This window comes from Mytilus californianus, unplaced genomic scaffold, assembly GCF_021869535.1.
Source record: "Mytilus californianus isolate M0D057914Y unplaced genomic scaffold, xbMytCali1.0.p SCAF_5, whole genome shotgun sequence".
In the NCBI taxonomy this organism is placed as follows: domain Eukaryota; kingdom Metazoa; phylum Mollusca; class Bivalvia; order Mytilida; family Mytilidae; genus Mytilus; species Mytilus californianus.
In genome coordinates, this window is record NW_026262701.1 from 79,473,997 (window position 1) to 79,496,489 (window position 22,493).

Here is a 22,493-nt window from a genome sequence, read left to right on the forward strand (position 1 = left end):
CGATAAAAATCGTCTTTATAAAGGGCAATAACTCCAATAAGGAGCCGTCTGACAATTTCGACGGCCATGTGGACTTATTAGTAGATCTTGTCTACTTGATATTTTTGGTATATATAAAGTTTCTCTCTATCTACTATAGGTTTCAGATATTAGGCAAACATGAAAAATGATCGGTAAAATTCGTCATTTTAGGCCAATAATTCCTATAAGAAGTCGTTTGACAGTTTTGAAGCAAAAAAACAATATATAGATCTCATCATTCTGAACATTTTTGCTTTCGACAGATTCTCTCCATTCATAGCGGTTTTCAAGATCATAGACCAAACTTGCATTTTACCACTATGTTCTATTTTTAGCCATGTCGGCCATGTTGGTTGGCAGGCGGTGTCATCGGACACATGTTTTTAAAATAAATACCATAATGATGATTGCGGTCAAGTTTTGGATAAATAATGGATGAGAATCGATAATCTCCCTTTAATAAAGTCAGAAAAGAATGTTTATAGTTCATGTTTTTTTGATTCTTATATACCTATATGGAGGTTTTTTTCTTTCAGAACGAAAGGTCTTTCTTTTGAAGAATCAACCCGGACGATACCAAGTTTCAATGAACTTTGCTTCAAGGCATAAGGTTTAATACCACCAAATGTTGCATACGAAAAAGGGTCGAAAAAAAATATTCCCTTGAATTTGACAGTTGTAGGAAATTAATCCTACATTTCATTGCAGTAAAAAAAATTCTGAGTCATAAACATATATCTTGGGTGTTTCAAAGCACCATTCTTTTTTTATTTGATGTTTCTATAGAATATTTCGGAAACTTGAGGTTACGTGGTTACTAAAGCTTGTACACAGGAAAAAAGGGGTGAACATTTGATTGGTTAACTTCCAGTGAGGGTTATTTTCTTATATCAAATAAAAAGTTATGTGAAATTTTGTCTGTAGTACTGGACAGGATCAAACTTTACTCATGCCAAGTATTTCTTTATTTGAAACAAAGATAAATTCTGCACAAAAGTGCAAATTTAACAAACACTAAAAGGGGAAAAACAATGGTGGTATTACACCATAACATAATGATCTCTGTAAGGTCATTATTTTCTCTGATTGAAAAGCAAACTATAATTTTCTTAAATATTTAATTCACTTGATAGTTATCGTGTGTTGTTGCCTATTGGGGTTTAACTTTTTAATTTTCTATTTTTGATAGGTTTCAGGCAGAAAAAATCCTTTCTTCTGTTTATTAGACTGAAATACCAAAAATCGTCGGTGACGCATAGTTTAACTTTCGAAACAAATAATGTGAATGTTTGTTAATTTATCGCTACAATAAAGGGGCATTATGTGAGATGAATTTGATAATGTAAAACTTTACACAACACTTTTACAACACGCCGTATTTAACACATTCGTGTGTAGGATTTTGAAAATCACATTGATTCTCACTATATTGGAAATCATACTTTGATCTATGGATAATCGTTTTTCGTGATGCATGTATATGCATCACGATTTCGTGCTTTCTTCGTGCTAGTTCTTAACTATTTATAAAAAATTATATTGCCAGACAAAAGAGAGAAAACAATTACTAGTATTCTGAATAGCTTTAAAAACTGTTGAAAATAATCTGCTTTTCCGCGATAAAAATGTCATGAAAATGAAAAAGAAAAAGAAAAAACATAGCATCCCCTTTGATAAACACCCCGGGGTGTGTTGTACGACAAGAAAAACCATAACATATGCATTATCTATTACATACATACTAAAATTTAAAGACGCTCCATCAATTTAACTGTCGGGAGGCGGATTTATAAAAGTTTTCCAAACTTGTTTCCGAATCCCATATCTGAATTTTATGTAAAACTGTACTACTTCATTGTTATAATTTTTCAATAATAAATACTGTTTTAAACTAATTTTGCTGTTAAAATATGAAACGTTCATAGTATCAATGCCATTTTTTTTTATTTAGAAAGTGAAAATATTTTCACTATATAAAACTGAATCAAGAATTGCGGTGGTAGGCGGATCACATATCATCTGTTAAAATGTGCCATCAGTTCTGCTGTTAAAACTCTTCAACAGTCTGACATAAGTCGATCATAAGCTATATTCGCCGTAATCCATAGGTTACAACCGAGACAAACTTAACATAATACGACTCACAGAAATAGCAACCACGGACCGTGTCAACGAAGCTGTCTTAGGACTAGGACGTTAGGAAGTGTCTTAGGATGGTCTTAGGACGCGTCTTAGTCCTAAGGCAGGTTAACGAAAGTCTCCTTAGATAAGATATGTCCTCAAGTTGGTCCTAAAGTTAGGATATATACATAGGTGTGTTAGGATAGTCCTAAAGTTACGATGTTCTAAGTCGAAACAAAAACGTAAAACATATTTTATTGTAAAGATAAATCAATTACCGGCAGACTGATGTGTGTTTATTCGTGAGAAATGCAAGGGAGTGTTAGAAAATATCGGTTGAACCGAACACATAGAAAATTTTCGTTAGCTACCTTGTGATTTTTCGTACAAGTGTGGATAGTAAACCCTCATTGACAGAAACAAGTGCCTGTAGTTTGAGCCCTTAAAATAATTCTATAGTTATGAAACGATTTACAGACACTGAGTGATATTCTTTGGAGTTCAGGCGATGACTCTCTATCTATTTCAAACTTATGGTCAATGAAATAGAAAAAAAAGATGATTTATATATTTCTCTATGTCTGTCATTTACAACTATTATAAATTACTACCGGTATGTGGTTTGCGAGAATATATTAGCAATTGCCCAAAGACTTATAATAACAGTAAGATGAATATTATCTATTCATGATCATTTTATCAAATTAGATATGCGTATGTTAATTTGTTTTTTTTTTATAATAATGAGTTTTCCAAGTAACACGTGTTTCGACTACCCTCTCCTAAAAATTAAGTTATAAATGGCAAAGTCATTTTTTGTTTGTTTTTGGTATGTGAAACAACACCCCCGCACACCTCCCCTAAATTAAAAGTTGAAGTTTAATTTCAGGTGCACAACTTCATGTCCCACCTAAAGAAGAATCAGTACATTCCGTAAATTTGTTTTCAAGGAGTCGAGGCAATCTGTATTCATAAGCGAACTAAGAGGGTCTAGTTGACAGAGGCATAAAGCGTTTGGCGACAAAATAGGACGATATCTTAACTAATTAAACGATACAAAAATTGTGTATTCATTAACAATAAATAGCTCAACTTAATAACAAATTATTTTTCTTAAAAACAATATCCGTAATTCAACGGACATGCGATTGCAAAAGCAGGATTTTAAAATTGCGTACTGAAAATGAGCTATAGTGAATTGGCACTGTTAGTCTTAATTCCATCTGTCTGTCACACAATCGTTTAAAAGCAACAAATCAGCAACTTTATTATAATTATTTTGGCTAATTTACTTAAGAACAAATTTTTTAACAAAACAATTTAAGTAAATAGTTGTGGTTGCAAACTTTTTCTACTCTAAAAGCCTGGTTGGAGTTCATTGCCTTGGTCATGCTGGTGTAAATAAATTGATCAAGCATATCTTGAATATGATAGCTAATGACCAAACCATATAAACCAATGTAATTGATTTTCCAGAACAGTTATAGTTAGGATTAACAAATAAGAATAAAGCTCATGGTTTTGAACTATTTTCAAGCTGGCTACAAAAGCAAATAATCATGATTCATTTTATTGAACTTTTTCAAAAGAATTTACATGTCGACTTTAGCCAGGGAGCTACCTCTAATTTTCAAAATAGCACATCAGAATGAAACATGCAGTGGTTTCCTCCTATTCAACACCTTGTAATGTTATCTATCAGATGAGAGAGAGAGAGAAATGATTTCTATAACAGGAAAATTATGCCGTACATAATTTGGACAGCAGTTTCATTAAGAAACCATTTCAGTGTTTCTACGTCTTATATAACAATGAGGTAAATCATACATCTTTATATACCAAACAGGCATTTAGGTTCACGACTGCATTTCTTTTTAAAGAAAGCAACTTGTTAAATCTTTTCTCATAAATTTTGGATATGATACAGAAGACCATCTGACGTTGAATTTTCGACGAAGTTATGACTTAAATATGATATGCACTCACTCAATATGGAAAGAAAAAATATGCCTTCATGGCTCGATATATTTCAGTATATGATTTCGAATTTTTGAGGTAAAGACGCAAAATATCGGATTCCAATACTTTGACAGAATCTAAAAAAAACTAAGTCAAAAGTATATATCATTTTATAATGATTTTCGTTGTCATATTAGCGACATATTAATCTTTAATATTCTATCTAATTATTTTTTTGTATTTCAAATTTCAAAAGCAGCAACCGATGAAATATGAGAAGCGGTCTCGTGTTCATTGTTTTTAGACAACGGGATAAATAAAAATATATAATTGATAAAGCTTGTATCGGTTATTAAAAAAAAAACAAGAGCCTGGGTCGAAGCAGTCAAATTAACTTGGCAATAGAACTTGAAGTATCTTGATATTTGTAAAGTGGCACCAACTGAAAAATATGCAGTAGTTTGCTCCAGACTCAAAAAACTGCTCCTACAGAGTAATTAGGAAAAAAAAAACCCGACTGAAATCGATAAGTTTTACGGTCACCATCATGAATTAGTTGACTGGTACAATATTTCTGTGTCTCAACTCAATAGCGACATGTTTTCGTGGTTTAAGATAACAGAATAGGTCTGACCTGTATTTACCAATTGTGTCCAAAATTCCCTTTTGTGACATTTCGAGTGATTGTGATTTGCACGGCGGCGTGTTTTTTCCTTGATTTGTATCTTCTTGATGGATTTTTAAGATATGAACATCCATTGGTACACTACTGTTATTCTTAATTTAAGCAAAAGTCAATAAGGTTAATGTGAAGTAGATATTCTTAAAATAACTGTCAAAATCTGTCTGTCATGATGCAATGGGCTTTACGATGATTCCTTAGTACCTTAGTGTCTCCTTCCTTGAATAGCCACCAGTTACATGTATGACGGGTGTATAATTCAACAGTGTCCGTTTGAAAATGAAGGAGGAGTAGTAGTAGTAATTTCTTTAAAGAATAATTTCTTTCAAAGTCTTAACGGTATTTATTTGTTAAAGATTCCTTTTCTTTCAGTCTTTTATATGAATTATATTTATTCCGATGCTCTGTTAATGCCAGTAAGCAATCAGTAGTAAATATATAAGTTGTATGAACAAATAGGTAGACTTTATTATTCTTTCAAAATGTTAACAAATTTTATACAATGCATAATTTGTATTTGAATGTTTTTAAATTATTTAATCGTCATTTATGAAGCTAAAAATGAATATAAAATCTGTGAAAATTTTAAATAGATAGTCTCTGATGTTAGTGACGTTACCCGATGTCTAGTTGCACGGCAATCTCCGGCGCAGAGTTCATATCCGTTCCGTACATGCTCCGCAATACTACACTTAATATGACGTCATGCACGTAGCAACGGCACACAGGATCGATTAGTAACCTAACATGGCAGGCGTAGTTTTGTTGGTGAACGTTTTGATTACCCTGTTTTGTAATCAATGGATCGAGAATCAGTCATTATGTAATTTGAAGTAAGATTATCTTATAGTCTAAGTTAATTGACACTAGTGATGTAGATAAGAAAAAGTTGATAATAAATGAGAACTTTTGAAAAAATAATGTTTCTTTCACTAGTAAAATATGTTTTAAAGCTTGACCTATAATGGTTTACTTTTATAAATTGTAACTTGGATGGAGAGTTGTCTCATTGGCACTCATACCACATCTTCCTATATATGTAAGAGATAAATTTGTCCTGGTAAAATATGTCCGGGCGGACACATATAACTAGTATAAAAAGTCCATGGTTACATAATTTACTAGTATATTTAGACCGATGTTAGTAATTTATGTCCCCAGACTAATTTTCCTAGGAATTCAAGTCCATGTCATTAAATTTCCTAGGTAAAAACGTCCATGTCCTTTTTTTTATAGGAAAAATATTAATGAATCAAATCATTTACATTTAAACTATATTGGAAATTTAAATATTACGTTTTAATATTATTTAAGAGTTGTGTATTTATATTTTTAATAAAATTCATGTCCCCAGACTAATTTTCCTAGGAAATCATGTCCATGTCATTAATATTTCTAGGTAAAAACGTCCACATGCCCTTTGTTTTAAAAGGTAAATATAAATGTTATGTTTTAATATTGTTTAAGAGTTGTGTATCAATTTTTTTTTAATATAATGTTTGTCCCCAGACTAATTTTCCTAGGAAATCATGTCCATGTCATTAATATTCCTAGGTAAATACGTCCATGCCATTTATTTTAAAAGGAAAATTTTAATGAAACAAATTATTTACATGTTAACAATGGAAATTCAATTTTTATGTTTTAATATTGTTTAAGAGTTGTGCATTAATACTTTGATAAAATTTATGTCCCCAGACTAATTTTCCTAGGAAATCATGTCCATGTCATTAATATTCCTAGGTAAAAACGTCCATTCCCTTTATTTTGAAATTAAATTTAAATGTTATGTTTTAATATTGTTTTAGAGTTGTGTATTAATATTTTAATAAAATTTATGTCCCCAGACTAATTTTCCTAGGACATTATGTCCAATTAACATGCCTAGGTTATAACGTCCGGCCATGTCCTTTTATTTTAATAGGAACAAATTAATGAAACTTTCCAATCTTACCTAAGAAAATGTTTTTTTTATTTTCAATAATTTTTAAAATGTAATAAAAATTACTAGAAAAACAAGTCTTAGGACAATTTTTCCTAGGAAAATAAGTGCCAGACATATTTTACTAGGTATGGACTTATTTTCCTAGGAAAAGTTGTCCTGGGACTTAAATTCCTAGTAAAATAATGGTCATGGACTTGATTAACTAGGAAAAAAAGTCTGGCGGACAAATTTTACTACCGGACCAAATTTACTGTTACATATATACTTAAAGGACCACTTTAAGAGTGAAGGTTGCGTATAAAGTTTAACAGGGAGTTCTATAAACAGATTTATGTTTTATACAACAATTAAACGATATTTGAGATGAAGCCATATTTTATAAACCCTCCTCGTATTCTCTTTTTATAGAACGGAATCACAGATTGTTTCCAAAATGGTTAATCAAGAACTCAACTCCATTCAGGTAGGTACCTCAAGTGTTTACTATATTTTATGATAGTTTACGCAGACCCCTTCAATTATAATACTATCGACGGAGAGTGTACGTGTCTATGGGACACAGATGATGCCCCGCTTGCATATCACATTATAAAGGGATATTATAAAAATGATAACTCAAGAACGGTAAAAGAAATGCAACCAAAATTTGAACGTGATCTGTGTTTTGTGGTAGCGTTGTGTATAAGTTTCATAACATTTGGTTGAGGCCAACTAATTTAAGAGAACGGAAAAAAACTTTGGGACGTACGGACGGACGGACGGACGGACAATGGTAACACTTAATGTCCACCGACGCCGCGTTGCTGGCCTTAACAGAAACAATTCTAAAGACTGAATAGTTTTGAATTAATTTGTTGAGTTTCTTCGCACCCCGGCTTAAATGACATCATCCTAATTCTTCTCTGTTTAAGTACATATATGCTGACCTTAATAACATTTACTTACTTACTCCTTACTTACTTACTCTGTGTTTGTCAGAATATATACTAAAGCGCAAGTGTATGTGTTTCTCAGAATGTAACATGCTCTTTGTTTGTCTGAATGTACTAAAATACATGTTTCTGTGGTTGTCAGAATGTTATGAAAATACATGGTTGGGTTTCTTTATGACAGAATATCACAAAAGTACATGACTATAAGTGTGTTTTATCAGAATATACTAAAGTACTAGTGCATGTTTCTGTGTTTTTCAGAATGTCACAAAAGTACATGTTTCTGTGTTTTTCAGAAAGTCACAAAAGTACATGTTTCTGTGTTTTTCAGAATTTTACTCCGCAAAAAGTACATGATTAATAGTGCATTTATACAAACAAAGCAAGCAAGCCAACCAAACCTTTAAACTACAAGCATTAGGAAAATAGCTCTAAAAGATCATAAAGAATGAAAACTTAACGTTTTTTACAGTTTCCTAGTGTAAAAGAAAGCAGCATACGGAGGGATGCAATAGCAGTATGTGTTATTACTGGTTTTATGTGTTGCATGTTATATCAGTTGTTTGTTCAGTGGCGAGACGAGGAAGGTAAAAATTAAATGGAAACTAAACACCAATGTATAACAATTATTTTACTGACTGAAGTTCTTTTTATTTGAAAATATGGTCATTATTCAACTTATGGACCGCTTCATTTCACCAATTAAATCAAGTGCTGTCATTTCATGTTTTTGTTTTTCTTCTTCTTAAAACCTGATGTAAAATTAAACATTTTGATCTCAATCCTAGCTGTTGATGATGTAAAATTAAACGTTTTGATCTCAATCGTACCTGTTGAGGGTGGCTACTGAAATAGTATTCATGCGATGTGAAATCATTATCATAAGTTATTACGAAGAGCATTTACTTCGCCAAAAATGATCTTGTAAATGAAACAGCAACCCATCATAGACAAACTGACAAGGAATTATAATCTTACTGTCACTCACCACAGACAAGTAATTAATCATCTAACTGTCTGTCACTCACCACAGACAAGAAATTAATTATCTAAAGGTCTCTCACCATAGGTAATCACAGTCATTAAAAAATCAATTTGAAATAAATCAAAGATTACGACAAATGACCTGCATTAGACAACATTATTTAAAAAATAAACAACGATGACCACCACCATCACGTTCAATAAGAAGATATCTGTGGAAAACTGTTACTCGCCTTCTGAAAATGCAAACCAAAATAGGGACATCGGTGGCCGAGTGGTCTAACACGTTCAACTACTGTATCACTATCTTAATTGACTTGGATTGTCAGTTTTCATACCGTAGACCTTTGGTTCTTTCCGAGCACTCCGGCCACATTCACCAATAAAAACGGACCGCCACAGAATAATGCTGAAAGTGGCGTTTAACACAAAACAATCAATCAATCAATAAATCAAACCAAAATTAGTTGCACAACAACAATAGCATATGATAAATGGAACACAATGACCACATTATCAGAATGGCACTGAAGACCAAACATTTTGAACACCATTATGAACCATTGTTTACTCTTAAATTTCAGAATTCGATTTGTTTATGAAAAAATGCAGAAGTTACCATGACCAAGTAATGAAAATCCCTAAGTTTTATAGAGGTAAACAGCTGATTTATTGTTTATTATTATGCCTGGGTCCGTATGCATAAAGCTACTTAAGTTAAAATTTGTTCCGAACAGATGGATTTTTCTACGTGTCCAACGATAAATTAGTACTACGATTGGATTTCTTAACTTAAGTGGGTTTATACATACGGGCCCTGGTCCTTAGATGTCAAACAGTCAGATAATTTGATAAATACATATAGTATACATGTTGTCAACTCTTCATAGACTAAATAAACGCACAACTTCTAAAAAATACAGTTAGAACAATTTATCATTATCATAAACCCGGATAGTAAAATCAAAATTATATTAGTACATCCTAGTATAATTCATTTGTATTAGTTCTCGGTAGTACAATCAGTCTCTTTTTCTTTCGCACCACAAATGATGTGGCGCAAAAATGGTATGGGTTTTGCTCATTGTTGAAGGCCGTACGGTGTTAACTTCTATGTAATTTGGTCTCTGGTGGAGAGTTGTCTCATTGGTAACTGTACCACATCCGGCTTCTTATTTTTATATTAGAAATATTGAAACCCTAGTAAATTTCATTTAACTGTTGTTTGTTGTTTGCGAAACGTCTTAGTGTGGGAAATATTTCATGCTTATTAATGATAAGACGTTGAACACAAAATTCGTATGAAAATACAGATATTAGTAAATAATTCAATTTTGGATGTAACACGTCTTCCGATTGGCTGACGTTGTTTTGTTTATCAGCTCATAGACATAATTTTGTCATGTGACCTTGACGTCATCAACGTTTTTTCATGATTTACTCCGGTTTAAAAGGAATTAAGAATAAAATTATAAGAAATGACTGTAATATTTTTTCTGTCTATTCGAAATAACATAATTTTGTCATGTGACCTTGACGTCATCAACGTTTTTTCATGATTTACTCCTGTTTAAAAGGAATTAAGAATAAAATTGTAAGAAATGACTGTAATATTTTTTCGAAATAACATAAAAATGTGGTGCACACTTTAAAATAACTCGCTACGCGGGTTATTCAGTGTGCACCACATTTTTGATGTTATTTCTTCATCTAGACAGAAAAAATATTACAGTCATTCCTTAAATAAAAAGAGAAACAAGAGATACCAAACGGATATTCAAACTCATAAGTCGAAAACAAACTGGCAATGCCATAGCGGATTTTAATTGGTCCGGAAGGGTTAGCAAATAAATGTAATATAGCTTATTAATTTCAGATGTGGAAATCAAGTTTTCCAATCTAGAATCGCAATCAACTTGTGTACATGATAGATTCCAAAGAGCTAGTAGAATGATTGTAAATGAAAAAGTACCGGTATGCAAAAATATTAAATACGACTTCCAGACTTTAAGACATAACTGGACGAAAGAACACTCATGTATAAGTCGTTTTGATGTAGACGTTCTTAATGGAAAGATGCACATTGCCGAGCAGGGAACACAGGTCCAACTCACTATGGCTAAAGGATTTGTAGGTAAATGTAACAACATCTCAAATGAATAATCATTATATATACATGCTTTTATGTGACACCACTCGCCATAGGAAGCAAAAGAAAATGAGTTTGAAGAACACGTGACAAAAGTTTTCGAGCATGCATTTGTTACTTTTTTCATTTAAAAGTTTGTTTGGAGATGTTAGATATTAATTAAAAAGCTCAAATTTTAAAGCAAGGTCAATAAGCATCTAGTGTTGACTTTAGTGCATACAATTAAGCAGCATGAAGTTGAGCTGTAATTACTAGATGTTAAAAACACAATTTCATATTCGCCAAAAAATTAGAAAATAATGGCATAATTATTTTTTAGAATTGAAATGTTTACTCGTAAAAATCCAATCATGTCCTAATTGCCCCTGGCGCACGATGTTACGGGGACAAAGAAATACCCAGCGTCCGTCCGTCCGTCTGTCCAGTCTTGTAAGCGCTCTATTGTGTTCAATTCTTGCAAGATATCTATAAAATTTATATCAAAGGTTTACATCATCAACATTTCGCCGGACAAGTTCGAAAATCAGTGCCGACAATTATTTTTAAAAGAGTTATGCCCCTCAGAATTATTAATTATACATGAATTGCATTGTAAGCACACTCGTACTAACACCTACATTTCTTGAATGATTGTTATGAAATTAATATCAAATGTGTATATAAGGCACTTTCCGCTTTGAATTTTCCTTGGGGTTCGGTATTTTTGTTATTTTACTTTTAAGCAATATATCGGGTGAGTTTGAAAATCAGCACTGATCTATTACTTTAATAGGAGTTATGTCTCTTTGTCCATATGCTTAGATTAACAAGGTCTTGAAAGTGTCGATCAACTATTTGTGAGTTATGCCCTGGAAAATAGAAATATTTGGAAAAATGCATTGCTATTAATAAATAGATTTTTAAAAGAACCAACAAAAACAAACACATGACTTAGTTATTGCCTTTGGACAGATGCAGATACTTTCTTCAATCGTTTGGATTTTGTGTGGATAGGTTCCTGTCTCAGTGACTTTCACCCCACTTCTCCTTTTATTGATATCTTTCTAGTACAATTTGTTTACATCCCCATACAGAATTATTTTGAGACTTACCTTTCCCCTTTTCCAAAATCATGTAATAGACCGCAAAATGCTCCTTATGTATTTTAGTTGCATCTCTTTTTTTCTTTTCAAGTATGTTGACATTATAATTGATACAATGCAATACCTGCATGACTTCAATCTAAAATCTATTAACCATTGTGAACATTTGAAATATATAACTGTTTGAATTCTATTACAGACAGGGAATTGTGGAAAATAAGAAAAGTAATATCAGAGGATATCTTGTCACTGGAGGAAGTGGACAAAGACGTTAGGGTATTACAGAACTATTTTGGTAAGTAAACTGACACAAAAAATCCCAATGGATTTACTTTATTGGATAGACGGTGCATACAAATCAACAATCAATACAAGACGAAAGAGACGGTTCGCAGCTATGAAAATATGTGGAATGTATTAGCCGCGGCGCTATTGCAAATAACGAAGATGGTAAACATACCACAAAAATAACTGCTTACATTTCCTTGTTAATTGCAATCAGTTATTCAGATGATTCACATGAAATTCCTTATACTATATATATATATTACATTATTTTAGTACTTAAACAATTTTTTAAGACGTTTCGGCCATGCACTGGCCTTCTTCAGTTTATTTATTATCCTTCTTAACTCCATGGTAGACATTATAGTTCCACAATTATTAAGATGTTCTTATTAATTGTTGAGATGACAACACTTCTTTGGTAAGCATATCTATTGCAACCTATTCCTGATATGACAAACAATTCCCGGATACTACATACCTCATTCACGTATTTGTGTTTGCTTTGGAACAATGTAATTTCTTACCGTATTTTTTTTCTTTTTCAGGTAGATGAAGCAAACACCAACTCCATGGAAGATGGCCAGTTCTTAAAACTAATAAAATGTCGTTTTGTTATTAAGCAGTACTGTTGTATTTGTTATTATTGGTGACAGTTTTTTTTTTATCAAATACTGTCGTTTAAGAATTATCAAAATGTCATCTTGTAATTATAACTAAAGGAAATTTAACCGAAAAAATATAGCTTAAAAAACGACGCATAAACTGATTCTGATAATCATGAATAAAATGCTTTGCTGAGCGCAGCTGGATACGACCGCAAAGGTCCAACTCTGAACAGTTGGGGCGAAAATGGACACAATATTCGCGCTTGATACAGGTCTGAATTTGGGTTGTAATTAAATATTTGACACATAATAGGTTTCTGACACAGAATAACTGTAGTCAAAGAACTTAGAATTGGTTATATGATTTGAATTTATATTCAATTTTTTGCTTTTGTGCAATACACTAAGCTGTTGCCAACTGACCCCCCCCCCCCCCAAAAAAAAAAAGATGTGGTCATAATCTCAATTCAAATTTCCAATGGAGTTTGCAACCATAATTACCAATTTAAATACATCATAAAAGTCTTAAATAGATAATTTAAAAGCAGTGTAAGGGAGGTAATCCAACATTTGTTTTTGGATTACCTCCCTTACACTGCTTTTAAATTGTCCATTAGCCAGGAAGCCCTTGTTTCCCCTTTATTGCCCCTAATTCCTAAACGGTTTGAGCCATAACCCCTCAAAGCCAATCCTAACCATCCCTTTGTGGTATGGAAACTTGTGGTTTAATTTCAGAGAGATCCATACACTTAAACACAAGTTATTGTCTGGAAGTTACAAAAATGCTTATTTTTTACCCGTAATTCCTTGACTGTTGGTACCATAACCCCCCAAAATCAATCCCAACCTTCCTTTTGTGGTATTGAACCTTATGTTAAAATTTCATAGAAAGTTATTGTGCGAAAACCAATGTGTCTTCAGATGAAGACGACGACGTCATACCAATATACGTAAAAATTGGTAAAAAAATGAAACGAAAATTCTATTAAAATTAATAACATTTTACAATTCTATCATTACATCATGCCTATGCCGACAAGCATAATCGACCAAAAAGGAACAATTCAATCACTGTTTGAAGCATACCGTACATGTTCAGAAGGAAAAATAACAGTTTTACGACGAACTAAGGGAAAGAAAGAAGAAAAACAAGTATAATATATTCAACAGTATTTACTGAATCATTCCCGGGTACCTGGTTTTATCTGTAGTGATGAAGGGTATCTCCTTACTATTATTATTTCTCTGTAAGTTCTTTGTAAAAATTTATATTTCTTTTAAAAGAATAGTACTATATATTTTTTTATGTGAAAAGGTTATTGTTTGAAGACCACTAAAATCATACAACTAATATAATTTACATAATGATTTTATGTCATGATTAATGCAAATGATAGATTACAGGAGTGATTGCTCTAAAATGAGGGTTTTTTTTACCCTCTTGTGTTTTGAGCAAAAAATAAAGATAGCGAGAAGCTAAACAGACTTAATGGTCAGCAATACAAGATCAACAAAACAGAGATTTCTGTCATGAATTCTATTCTCGTCTACAATGTTGGAGAGTGTCCTTTGTTGAATATGCACATAGACTCATGATTTCATGAGAATAATTAGTACATCTTCAAATCATAATTCCAGTGATGAATAGATATGACACTTCTTACAAAGTTTTAAACTATCAAAACTTTAAACAAATTGCAATTCCCTAGGTCAAAGTTGACCTCAAACTGTTATGGCTGCAGGTGCAGATTCAGGCAGATGGCCAGTCTCATCCTTATCATGGAAATTATGTTTTTAGAACAATTTCTGATTTTGAATTGCAAAGTGCATATTCAAGATACAGTTTTTGTTACAATATAATAGAAAGAAGGACAAATTTACTGAGGATAATAAAAGTAAATTTTAATACACTTCCTGATACATTTCGTTGAAGTATCCTTAGACGATTTTTTTTTATTATACATGTAGTCAGAAACAGATATTTTGTTGTAGATTTAGAGTACTTGAATAAATGAAATAAAACAATAACCAAAAGTTGTTTTGATTAGTTTAATAATCAAATGTCATTTTCTTGTTAATTATTATGTACTGTTGAAATGGCATAAGGTTTTAAAATTCTGATTCAGTTGATTGAATGATTGCTGCTTGCAAAATGTCTAGTGACAAATATTTCATGCATATTCAGGATAAGCCGAGTTGCACAATGTGTTAATGAACAATAACTTCTACATCTTTAAAGGTACTAGAGCTGATAATTTCTCTATTTAAGGCCTCAATTTAATATTTGACACTGAGAATAATGGAAAGGACCAGAAATCCTACACTCGATATTTGGTCTCTGTCTCATTGGCAATCATTCCACATCTTCTTATCTTTATATAGCTAACCCCATTTGTAAAATGTACAGCTTTGTTGTCCAATTATAATAAACTGCTTCGCTGAGCGCAGCTAGGTACGCCCTCAGAGGTCCAACCCTGAACAGTTGGGGCAAAAATGGACACGATATTCAAGCTTGATTCAGGTCTGAATTTGGATTGTAATTAAATATTTGACATATTATTTTTGAGTTATTGTCCGAAAACTGGAAAATCACCCCTTTTTTTAATGAACAAAACCCCATAACTCAGAAATATAAAAAGTAAAATTTATAAAATTCTAAAGGGAGCTTACATCATTACATACAAACAATTCACAAAATTTTCATAAGAATTGCTGAAAGCATTTTTGAGTTTTTGTCCGATAACTGGAAAATATCCCCTTTTTTTATGAATAAAACCCTGTAACTCGGAAACCTAAAATCTAAAATTTATAAAAATCGAAAGGGAGCTCATGTCAATAGATATAAACAATTCACCACAATTTCTTGCAAGTTGGTGAAAGCATTCTTGACTTATTGTCCGAAAACTGGAAAATCCCCCTTTTTTTAATGAATAAAACACCATAACTCGGAAACGTAAAATCTAAATTTTATAAAAAACGAAAGTGAGCTCACGTCAATAGATATAAACAATTCACCAAAGTTTTATGCAAATTGGTTAAAGCAATTTTGAGTTAATGTCCGACATGTTGACGACGGACAGACGGACGGACAACGTTATACCATAATACGTCCCGTAAACGGGCGTATAAAAAATTATTGGAAAAAATATATATAAAAACAGTGGCGGATCTAAAAATTTTCATAAGGGGGCCCACTGACTACCTAAGAAGGGGCCCGCTCCAGTCATGCTTCAGTGATTCCCTAAATAATCAACCAAATTTTCCCACAAAAGGGGGGGGGGGGGGGGGGGGGGATCGGGCCCCCTGGAAGACCCTCTAAATCCGCCTCTGAAAAATGCATGAGAAAGCATTAATTAATGACAAAAGTATAAAACAAAATAAGATAGAAGATTTTTTGGCGTATAAAAAAAGTTGTTGATAGTACATTGATTTATTATTAAGCCCCTGAATACATTGTAGCTCTCAACTCATTTTAAATGATGATATTACTATAACTGACACAAGGAAAAGTATCAATGATTCTCGAAAAACACATCCTATAATTCAACTGGAAAATGATACTTCTCCATCTTCAGCAGCGCAATGTTTCACATAAAATTGTAGGCAAAATAATCATCCAATAGCTATCAAACATAACATCAGGTACATATTTATTTCACAATTCAGATCCATTCACTCAAAGCTTCACAAAAATCTGTTCTGCAAACTGTTAATCTGATGATTAATATCAAGCCTGCAACATTTCTTTCCTAGTTAACACTTGTCACAAAATAACAAATTTCAGGTTGGTTGGTCGTCTCTTAGGGCTCTATAAGTGTTGATCTCATTTGGAAAAACTTTTGTCAACTCCACCAGTAAACTAGCTTTGAATCTCTGAAATCAATCCAGTAAGTTAGTTTTATATATGTTTATCATAATTAAATTACTTATACTGAAAAAATCTTTGAATAACATGTCTTTCATTCATCTCAATCGTGGCATAAAAAATGTAGATTGATAAAAACAGACTTCTTTTTAATTTCAGAAAATGCATATATCTCATGTATATGCAGTAAAAAGTTACACAGGATAAAAGTACAAGTGCAGCAAATTAAGCTGTACATATTTTATAGGATAAGATAAGTCAAAGCAAATCCAATTAGTTTATATATTTATCATCATTACTGTCAATTAGGTCTACTGAAATAAACTTTGAATAAAATTCCTTTTCATTCATCTAAATCATGGCTTAAAAAATGCAAATTAAAACAAAAAACAGACTTCTTTTTAATTTCAGAAAATGTATAATCATGTATATGCAGTAAAAAGTTCCATAATGCTTAAAGAATCAGTAATGCATCTAACCATTCAAATGAAAACTTAGTGGTTTTTATTGAAATTAGCCGAAAAAACTTGCACAGTAAATCTGAACTTAAAATTTAACTTTGCATTGTATATCTAATAAGGAAATAGAAGGTTTAGGCAAGATTTTGAATTGAGTTATCTCCCTTTGTCCATAATTGTAGGCAGATCAGATAGAATCATAGAACATACATTACTTTTTGCAACTTATGTAATCTTTAATAAAATAGTTCTTGACAAGTACGGTTATCCATATTCAAATCATTTTGGAACTTGAATATCTTAAATAAAATACATTATTAAATAATTGCTTGACATGGGCATGGATATGATTTAAAAAATGTTTACCACAGATGTGGTCTAAAATATCAAGCCAGTTACAATAGGCTTTTGCTTGTGCAATCTTTCCTCTAGATACCAAGAGACAACTAGAATTTCAACATACTGTATTCAACAACTGATAAGTGAATGTTAACCCTCTATTGTCAGGATTCTGGACTAGATATGAATATTTTATAGACTTCCAAAGATATGCCATCAACATCAAATACCATTACGAACAAAACAAAGAAATCTACTGACTCACTGACAGGGTACCAGACTAGGGAAAGGCAAATTATTACCACTTTGTAGGTTTAAACAGTATTGTTAACACACCCCCACCCCCACCTACCAAACCTTTCTATATCAATCAGTTAAATAACAAAGATGTTACAGAGAAGAACTAACATTACTAATCAATTCCTCAAAAGCACTTAACTCAATAATACATGTATTACTGACGACAATCAAAGCATTCATGGCATAGCTGATGTTGAAATGTGATCCAGCCAAACTGATTAAATTGCACATCAACATGATATTTCTTTTGAGAACTGGGAAAACCAAATTGTGAGAGGGGAATGTCTTTCTGTGTCTCTAGTTAACCAGTCTGGCTTGTTTACACAGCGAGATCCTCATTTATTTAAAAAAAAAAACCCACATTGATATTCATGCCCAACTTGTACCAAATCTTACTCAATTACTTCCACAAGCATAAGATACTGATGAAATATTTTTACAATATCGTATCAAAATTACATTTAAAAAAAAAAAAAAATAATATGTATACTGTGCAGAAGTATCAAAAACTGTTAATTTTTACATATTCAGCCCATTATTTTCTCTTTTAAATTGTTTTACATTTATTTTTTCAGGGTTTTTATAGCTGACTAAACTGTATGGGTTTTGCTCATTGTTGTAGACTGTACTTGACTTATAGTTGTAAACTTCTATGTCATTTGGTCTCTGGTGGTGAGTTGTCTCAATGGCAATCATCATGATCATACCACATCTTCTTATTTTTATATGATTTTCTTAAACATTACCTTTAAATTATCAATCTTTCCTTTGACTTGTTCATTCTTGGCCAATGTTTTCTCCAAACAGTCCTTAGTATAAAGGTTGGGATTCTTACCCTGATCAATGTAACTGAAAACAATTAGAAAATTTAAAAATAATTCAAATATATCAATGCTGATATTATCCATCAGTTAGTGTCAGTATTCATTTTTATCCTTGTACAAACATATACTCATGTATACTGAACAAACGGGAAGAAGTTAAGTTGTTAGTTCTCATTTGTTGAATTTTTGAAAAGCATGGCATGTACCTGTATCTGACATATTAATGCTACATGTACTATAAGTATGTAAGCAAAAGTTTTTATAAAATACTCTTTGTCAAATTAACTTGTAAATGTACTCTGTCATGGTCTGTAAACCATGCAGTTGTTGTAATGCATGTACAAAACAATGTACAAAATTTTTCTATGTTGTATTTGACAAATACTGCCTCTTATGATTTTTTATGATATACTTAATCCTTACTCAAAAACCTCCAATGGAACACTGATATCGGCCATCTGTGACTTCATTTTGTCTACTTCCTGCATTCCTGTGATCATTTCATTTCTGCAAAAGAAACATAAAAGTAATTTCAAAAAAAAAAAAAAAAAAACTGTTTACAAATATATACTTTTAATATATTTTACAATTACAGAATGTTTGTTAATGACAGACATTATCATGAACATGTATGTTCTACTTCCACAAACTTATTAATTTTGACAGAGTTGATCTTAAAATAATCCATATATCAGTTTTAACATCTCAATTCAACCTTAAGTTCCCTTGTTTAGTTTACTAAAAATATAACTGAGTATTGTCAATATAATAATAATATTATAAATAAACAGCTGCGATATGAGCGCATGATACGCCTGTTCCTTTTTCAAAGAATAAAGTTCAATAACTCCTCAATGTCATATCAGAAATTTATAAAAAACTAAAGGGAGGTTGTTTTAATAGATGTAAACCAGTCACCAAATGTTCATGAAAACTGCTCAAAGCACTTTTGAGTTATTGTCAAGAAACTGGAAAATCACCCCTTTTTTTATGAATCAAAAACCATAACTCGGAAACGTTAAAACTAAAATTTATAAAAATCCAAAGGGAGCTTATGTCCATAGATATAAACAATTCACCAAAGTTTCATGAAACTAGTCAAAGCATTTTTTGAGTTATTGTCCGAAAACTGGAAAATACCCCTTTTTTAATGAAAAAAAACCCATAACTTTGAAATATAAAATCTAAAATTCATAAAAATCGAAAGGGATCTAACGTTTATAGATATAAACAATTCATCAAAGTTTCATGCAAATTGGATTAAGCTTTTTTAGTGTTATTGTCGGAAATGTTGACGACTAACAGACAACGGTATACCATAATACGTCCCCTAAAGGGGCGTATAAAAACAATATTAGTAAAAAGAATTACAGGGTTAATGTTCATTCTGTATTATCAACTGAAAAGTAGAGATATAAAATTAGACAGGAAAACAAATTAAACAATGAGACCAATACTGGGTCTGCAAAGTACCTTGATTGTACCATCAGTTCAGACATGAAATGGAAAATCATAATATGTAATAAGGCAAAGAAGACCATAGGATTTCTGAAACAGAACCTCAATATTAACAACACCATTAAAAGGAAACTGCATACATGTACAAATCTCTTGTTAGACAAACTAGTGGTATACATACAGTCTTCGACCCTATCCAGCAGAACAACAAACACGGGCTGGAAACAGTACAAAGAAAAGCAGCAAGATATGTCACTAACAGTTATCACAAAACCTCATCTGTTACTTACATGCTTAACCAACTTGAAGGGAAAACCCTTGAAGATAAAATAAAAATATCCAGACTCACAATGATGTACAAACCTGCCAATAGGATGGTCATTGTTGGCACAGAAAACATTCTCACTCAACCAGACAGACTATCACATAACATACATGTACATTTACACATCAACGGTTTCCAAGTACCATTGTGTAAAACAGAAGTGAAGAAAGAATCTTTTTACCCAAGAACAATATTAGAGATTGGAAAGCATGGCCCTATCACATGCCGCCACCAGTGCTGTTAGTCTTGAATGTACATGTATCAAGACTCACCTACATTTTTTTAACATGAGACGATCTAGACCACTGCTTAGGATGCTTTTAACCTCACTTTATATACATGTACAATCTGTTACCTACTCTTAAATCAGATTCAAACTTCTTTAAAACTTGTTAATTTATTTTGTGTTTCACTGTGTTTTGATTATTCCACATTGGCAAGAATTGAGATCTCACAAAACATTTATAATCCTGCCCATTTTCGCCTGTCACAAGTCAGGAAACTCAAGCCTTTGTTAGTCATGCATGATTTTAAATTTTGATTTAATTGTATGTTTCAGAGTTTAGTGTGGTGTCCATATTGCTGAACTAGCTATACATATAGTATACATTATTGTTTAGGGGCCAGATGAAGCCTGCCTTGGGTGATGGATTTTCTTGCTATGTTGTAGACCCATTGGTTGCCTTGGGTAGTTTTCTGCTCTATGCCTATGGTTGGGTTGTTGTCTCTTTGACACATTCCCCAATAAAATTTCCAGTCTATTCTATAAATTATTATGTATAGCACATTCCTCCCTTTTTCCTTATAGGTTATTTACATGCTCATCCAAAAGTGTCTGAATAATCCGTTTATTGATGGTGGTCGCGAAAATTAAAAGTAGAAGTTCAAGTAGAAATAAGAATGAATTTAGATGATAAATTTTGTACAGAAATTTTATCCCCCCCTTTTCCACCCAAAAGTGATTCTTCTTCTTCTGATATACAGTTTCAGCTTCATTTATTTTAAGATTACGAACGATAAATCATGACGGAGTGTCACCTAATGTAATTCATATAAAAAAGAAGATGTGGTATGATTGCCAATGAGACAACTCTCCACAAGAGACCAAATGACACAGAAATTAACCACTATATGTCACCGTACGGCCTTCAACAATGAGCAAAGCCCATACCGCACAGTCAGCTATAAAAGACCTCGAAATGACAATGTAAAACAATTCAAACGAGAAAACTAATGGCCTAATTTATGTACAAAAAAGAACGAATAACAAATATGTAACACATAAACAAACGACAACCACTGAATTACAGGCTCCTGAATTGGGACAGGCACATACATACAGAATGTGGCGGGGTTAAACATGTTAGTGGGATCCCAACCCTCCCCCTAACCTGGGACAGTGGTGTAACAGTACAACATAAGAACGACTATAAAAATCAGTTGAAAGAGGCTTAACTCATCAGATGGATAAAAATACAAATAATACAAATACAAGTGGACGTGGCCGGGTACTTGTACATCCAAACAACAAAAAGACACCAAGTAGGGATCTGAGAGTACTCGCAGTTACTGATAGCTAGTTCAAAGCCACTAACAATTAATAAAAAAAAAAAAATCATGCATCTAAGACTAAATTATCAATTCGTACACATCCTACATCCAATGAATTTAGTGTAAAGACGTCATAAACAGTCAGAGAAAAACATGACCTTGTGCAATTCCAAGATACAGGTATCGACAGATTGTAGATCCATGAATGTGTATATGTATATAACAATAATATTTAGTTTGCTTTTAATTTACTGATAACAAAATCAATATTAGTACCAATAAAAACAATATTTAATGAACTAATTACAGTGTTGAATTGATAACCTTTTAGAATAAGTTTATTTAAAGGATCGATAAGTTTACCAGGATCGTTTCTAAATTTCCGGGCACGGATGAGGATGTGCAATTTTTACTTACAACTTTTTATTCAAAACGGCTTGGCTATTTGGTTGCACATCGCTCACAATTATTCCTACTTGTCTGGTTGTTTCTATAAAAAGCTCTAACTGTTGTTCCAAGGCCTCAAAACGACTAATTTTCTCGCTCATGTTTTCTATTATTTTAAACCGGAAATTATGGAGGGAGATAACTCTAAAAAATTGACA

The 22,493-nt window shown here is 32.2% G+C and overlaps 2 protein-coding genes across 2 annotated transcripts; one reads left to right on the forward strand and one right to left on the reverse strand.

Moving 5' to 3' along the window:
• Window positions 1-5,543: 5,543 nt before the first annotated feature.
• LOC127702244 (uncharacterized) lies at window positions 5,544-13,176 on the forward strand. Its single transcript, XM_052206348.1, has 7 exons — window positions 5,544-5,616; window positions 7,137-7,191; window positions 8,133-8,247; window positions 9,229-9,300; window positions 10,521-10,778; window positions 12,075-12,170; window positions 12,709-13,176. Exons 2-7 carry the CDS (start codon window positions 7,162-7,164, stop codon window positions 12,714-12,716), a joined length of 579 nt encoding a protein of 192 aa, XP_052062308.1. The 5' UTR covers window positions 5,544-5,616; window positions 7,137-7,161; the 3' UTR covers window positions 12,717-13,176.
• Window positions 13,177-14,803: 1,627 nt separating this feature from the next.
• Window positions 14,804-22,491, reverse strand: LOC127703089 (mediator of RNA polymerase II transcription subunit 10-like). Its single transcript, XM_052207504.1, has 4 exons — window positions 22,306-22,491; window positions 18,978-19,061; window positions 18,477-18,579; window positions 14,804-16,641 (listed from the first exon to the last, which is right to left on the reverse strand). The coding sequence occupies exons 1-4, from the start codon at window positions 22,434-22,436 to the stop codon at window positions 16,549-16,551; spliced, it is 411 nt and encodes a 136-aa protein (XP_052063464.1). The 5' UTR covers window positions 22,437-22,491; the 3' UTR covers window positions 14,804-16,548.
• Window positions 22,492-22,493: the final 2 nt, after the last annotated feature.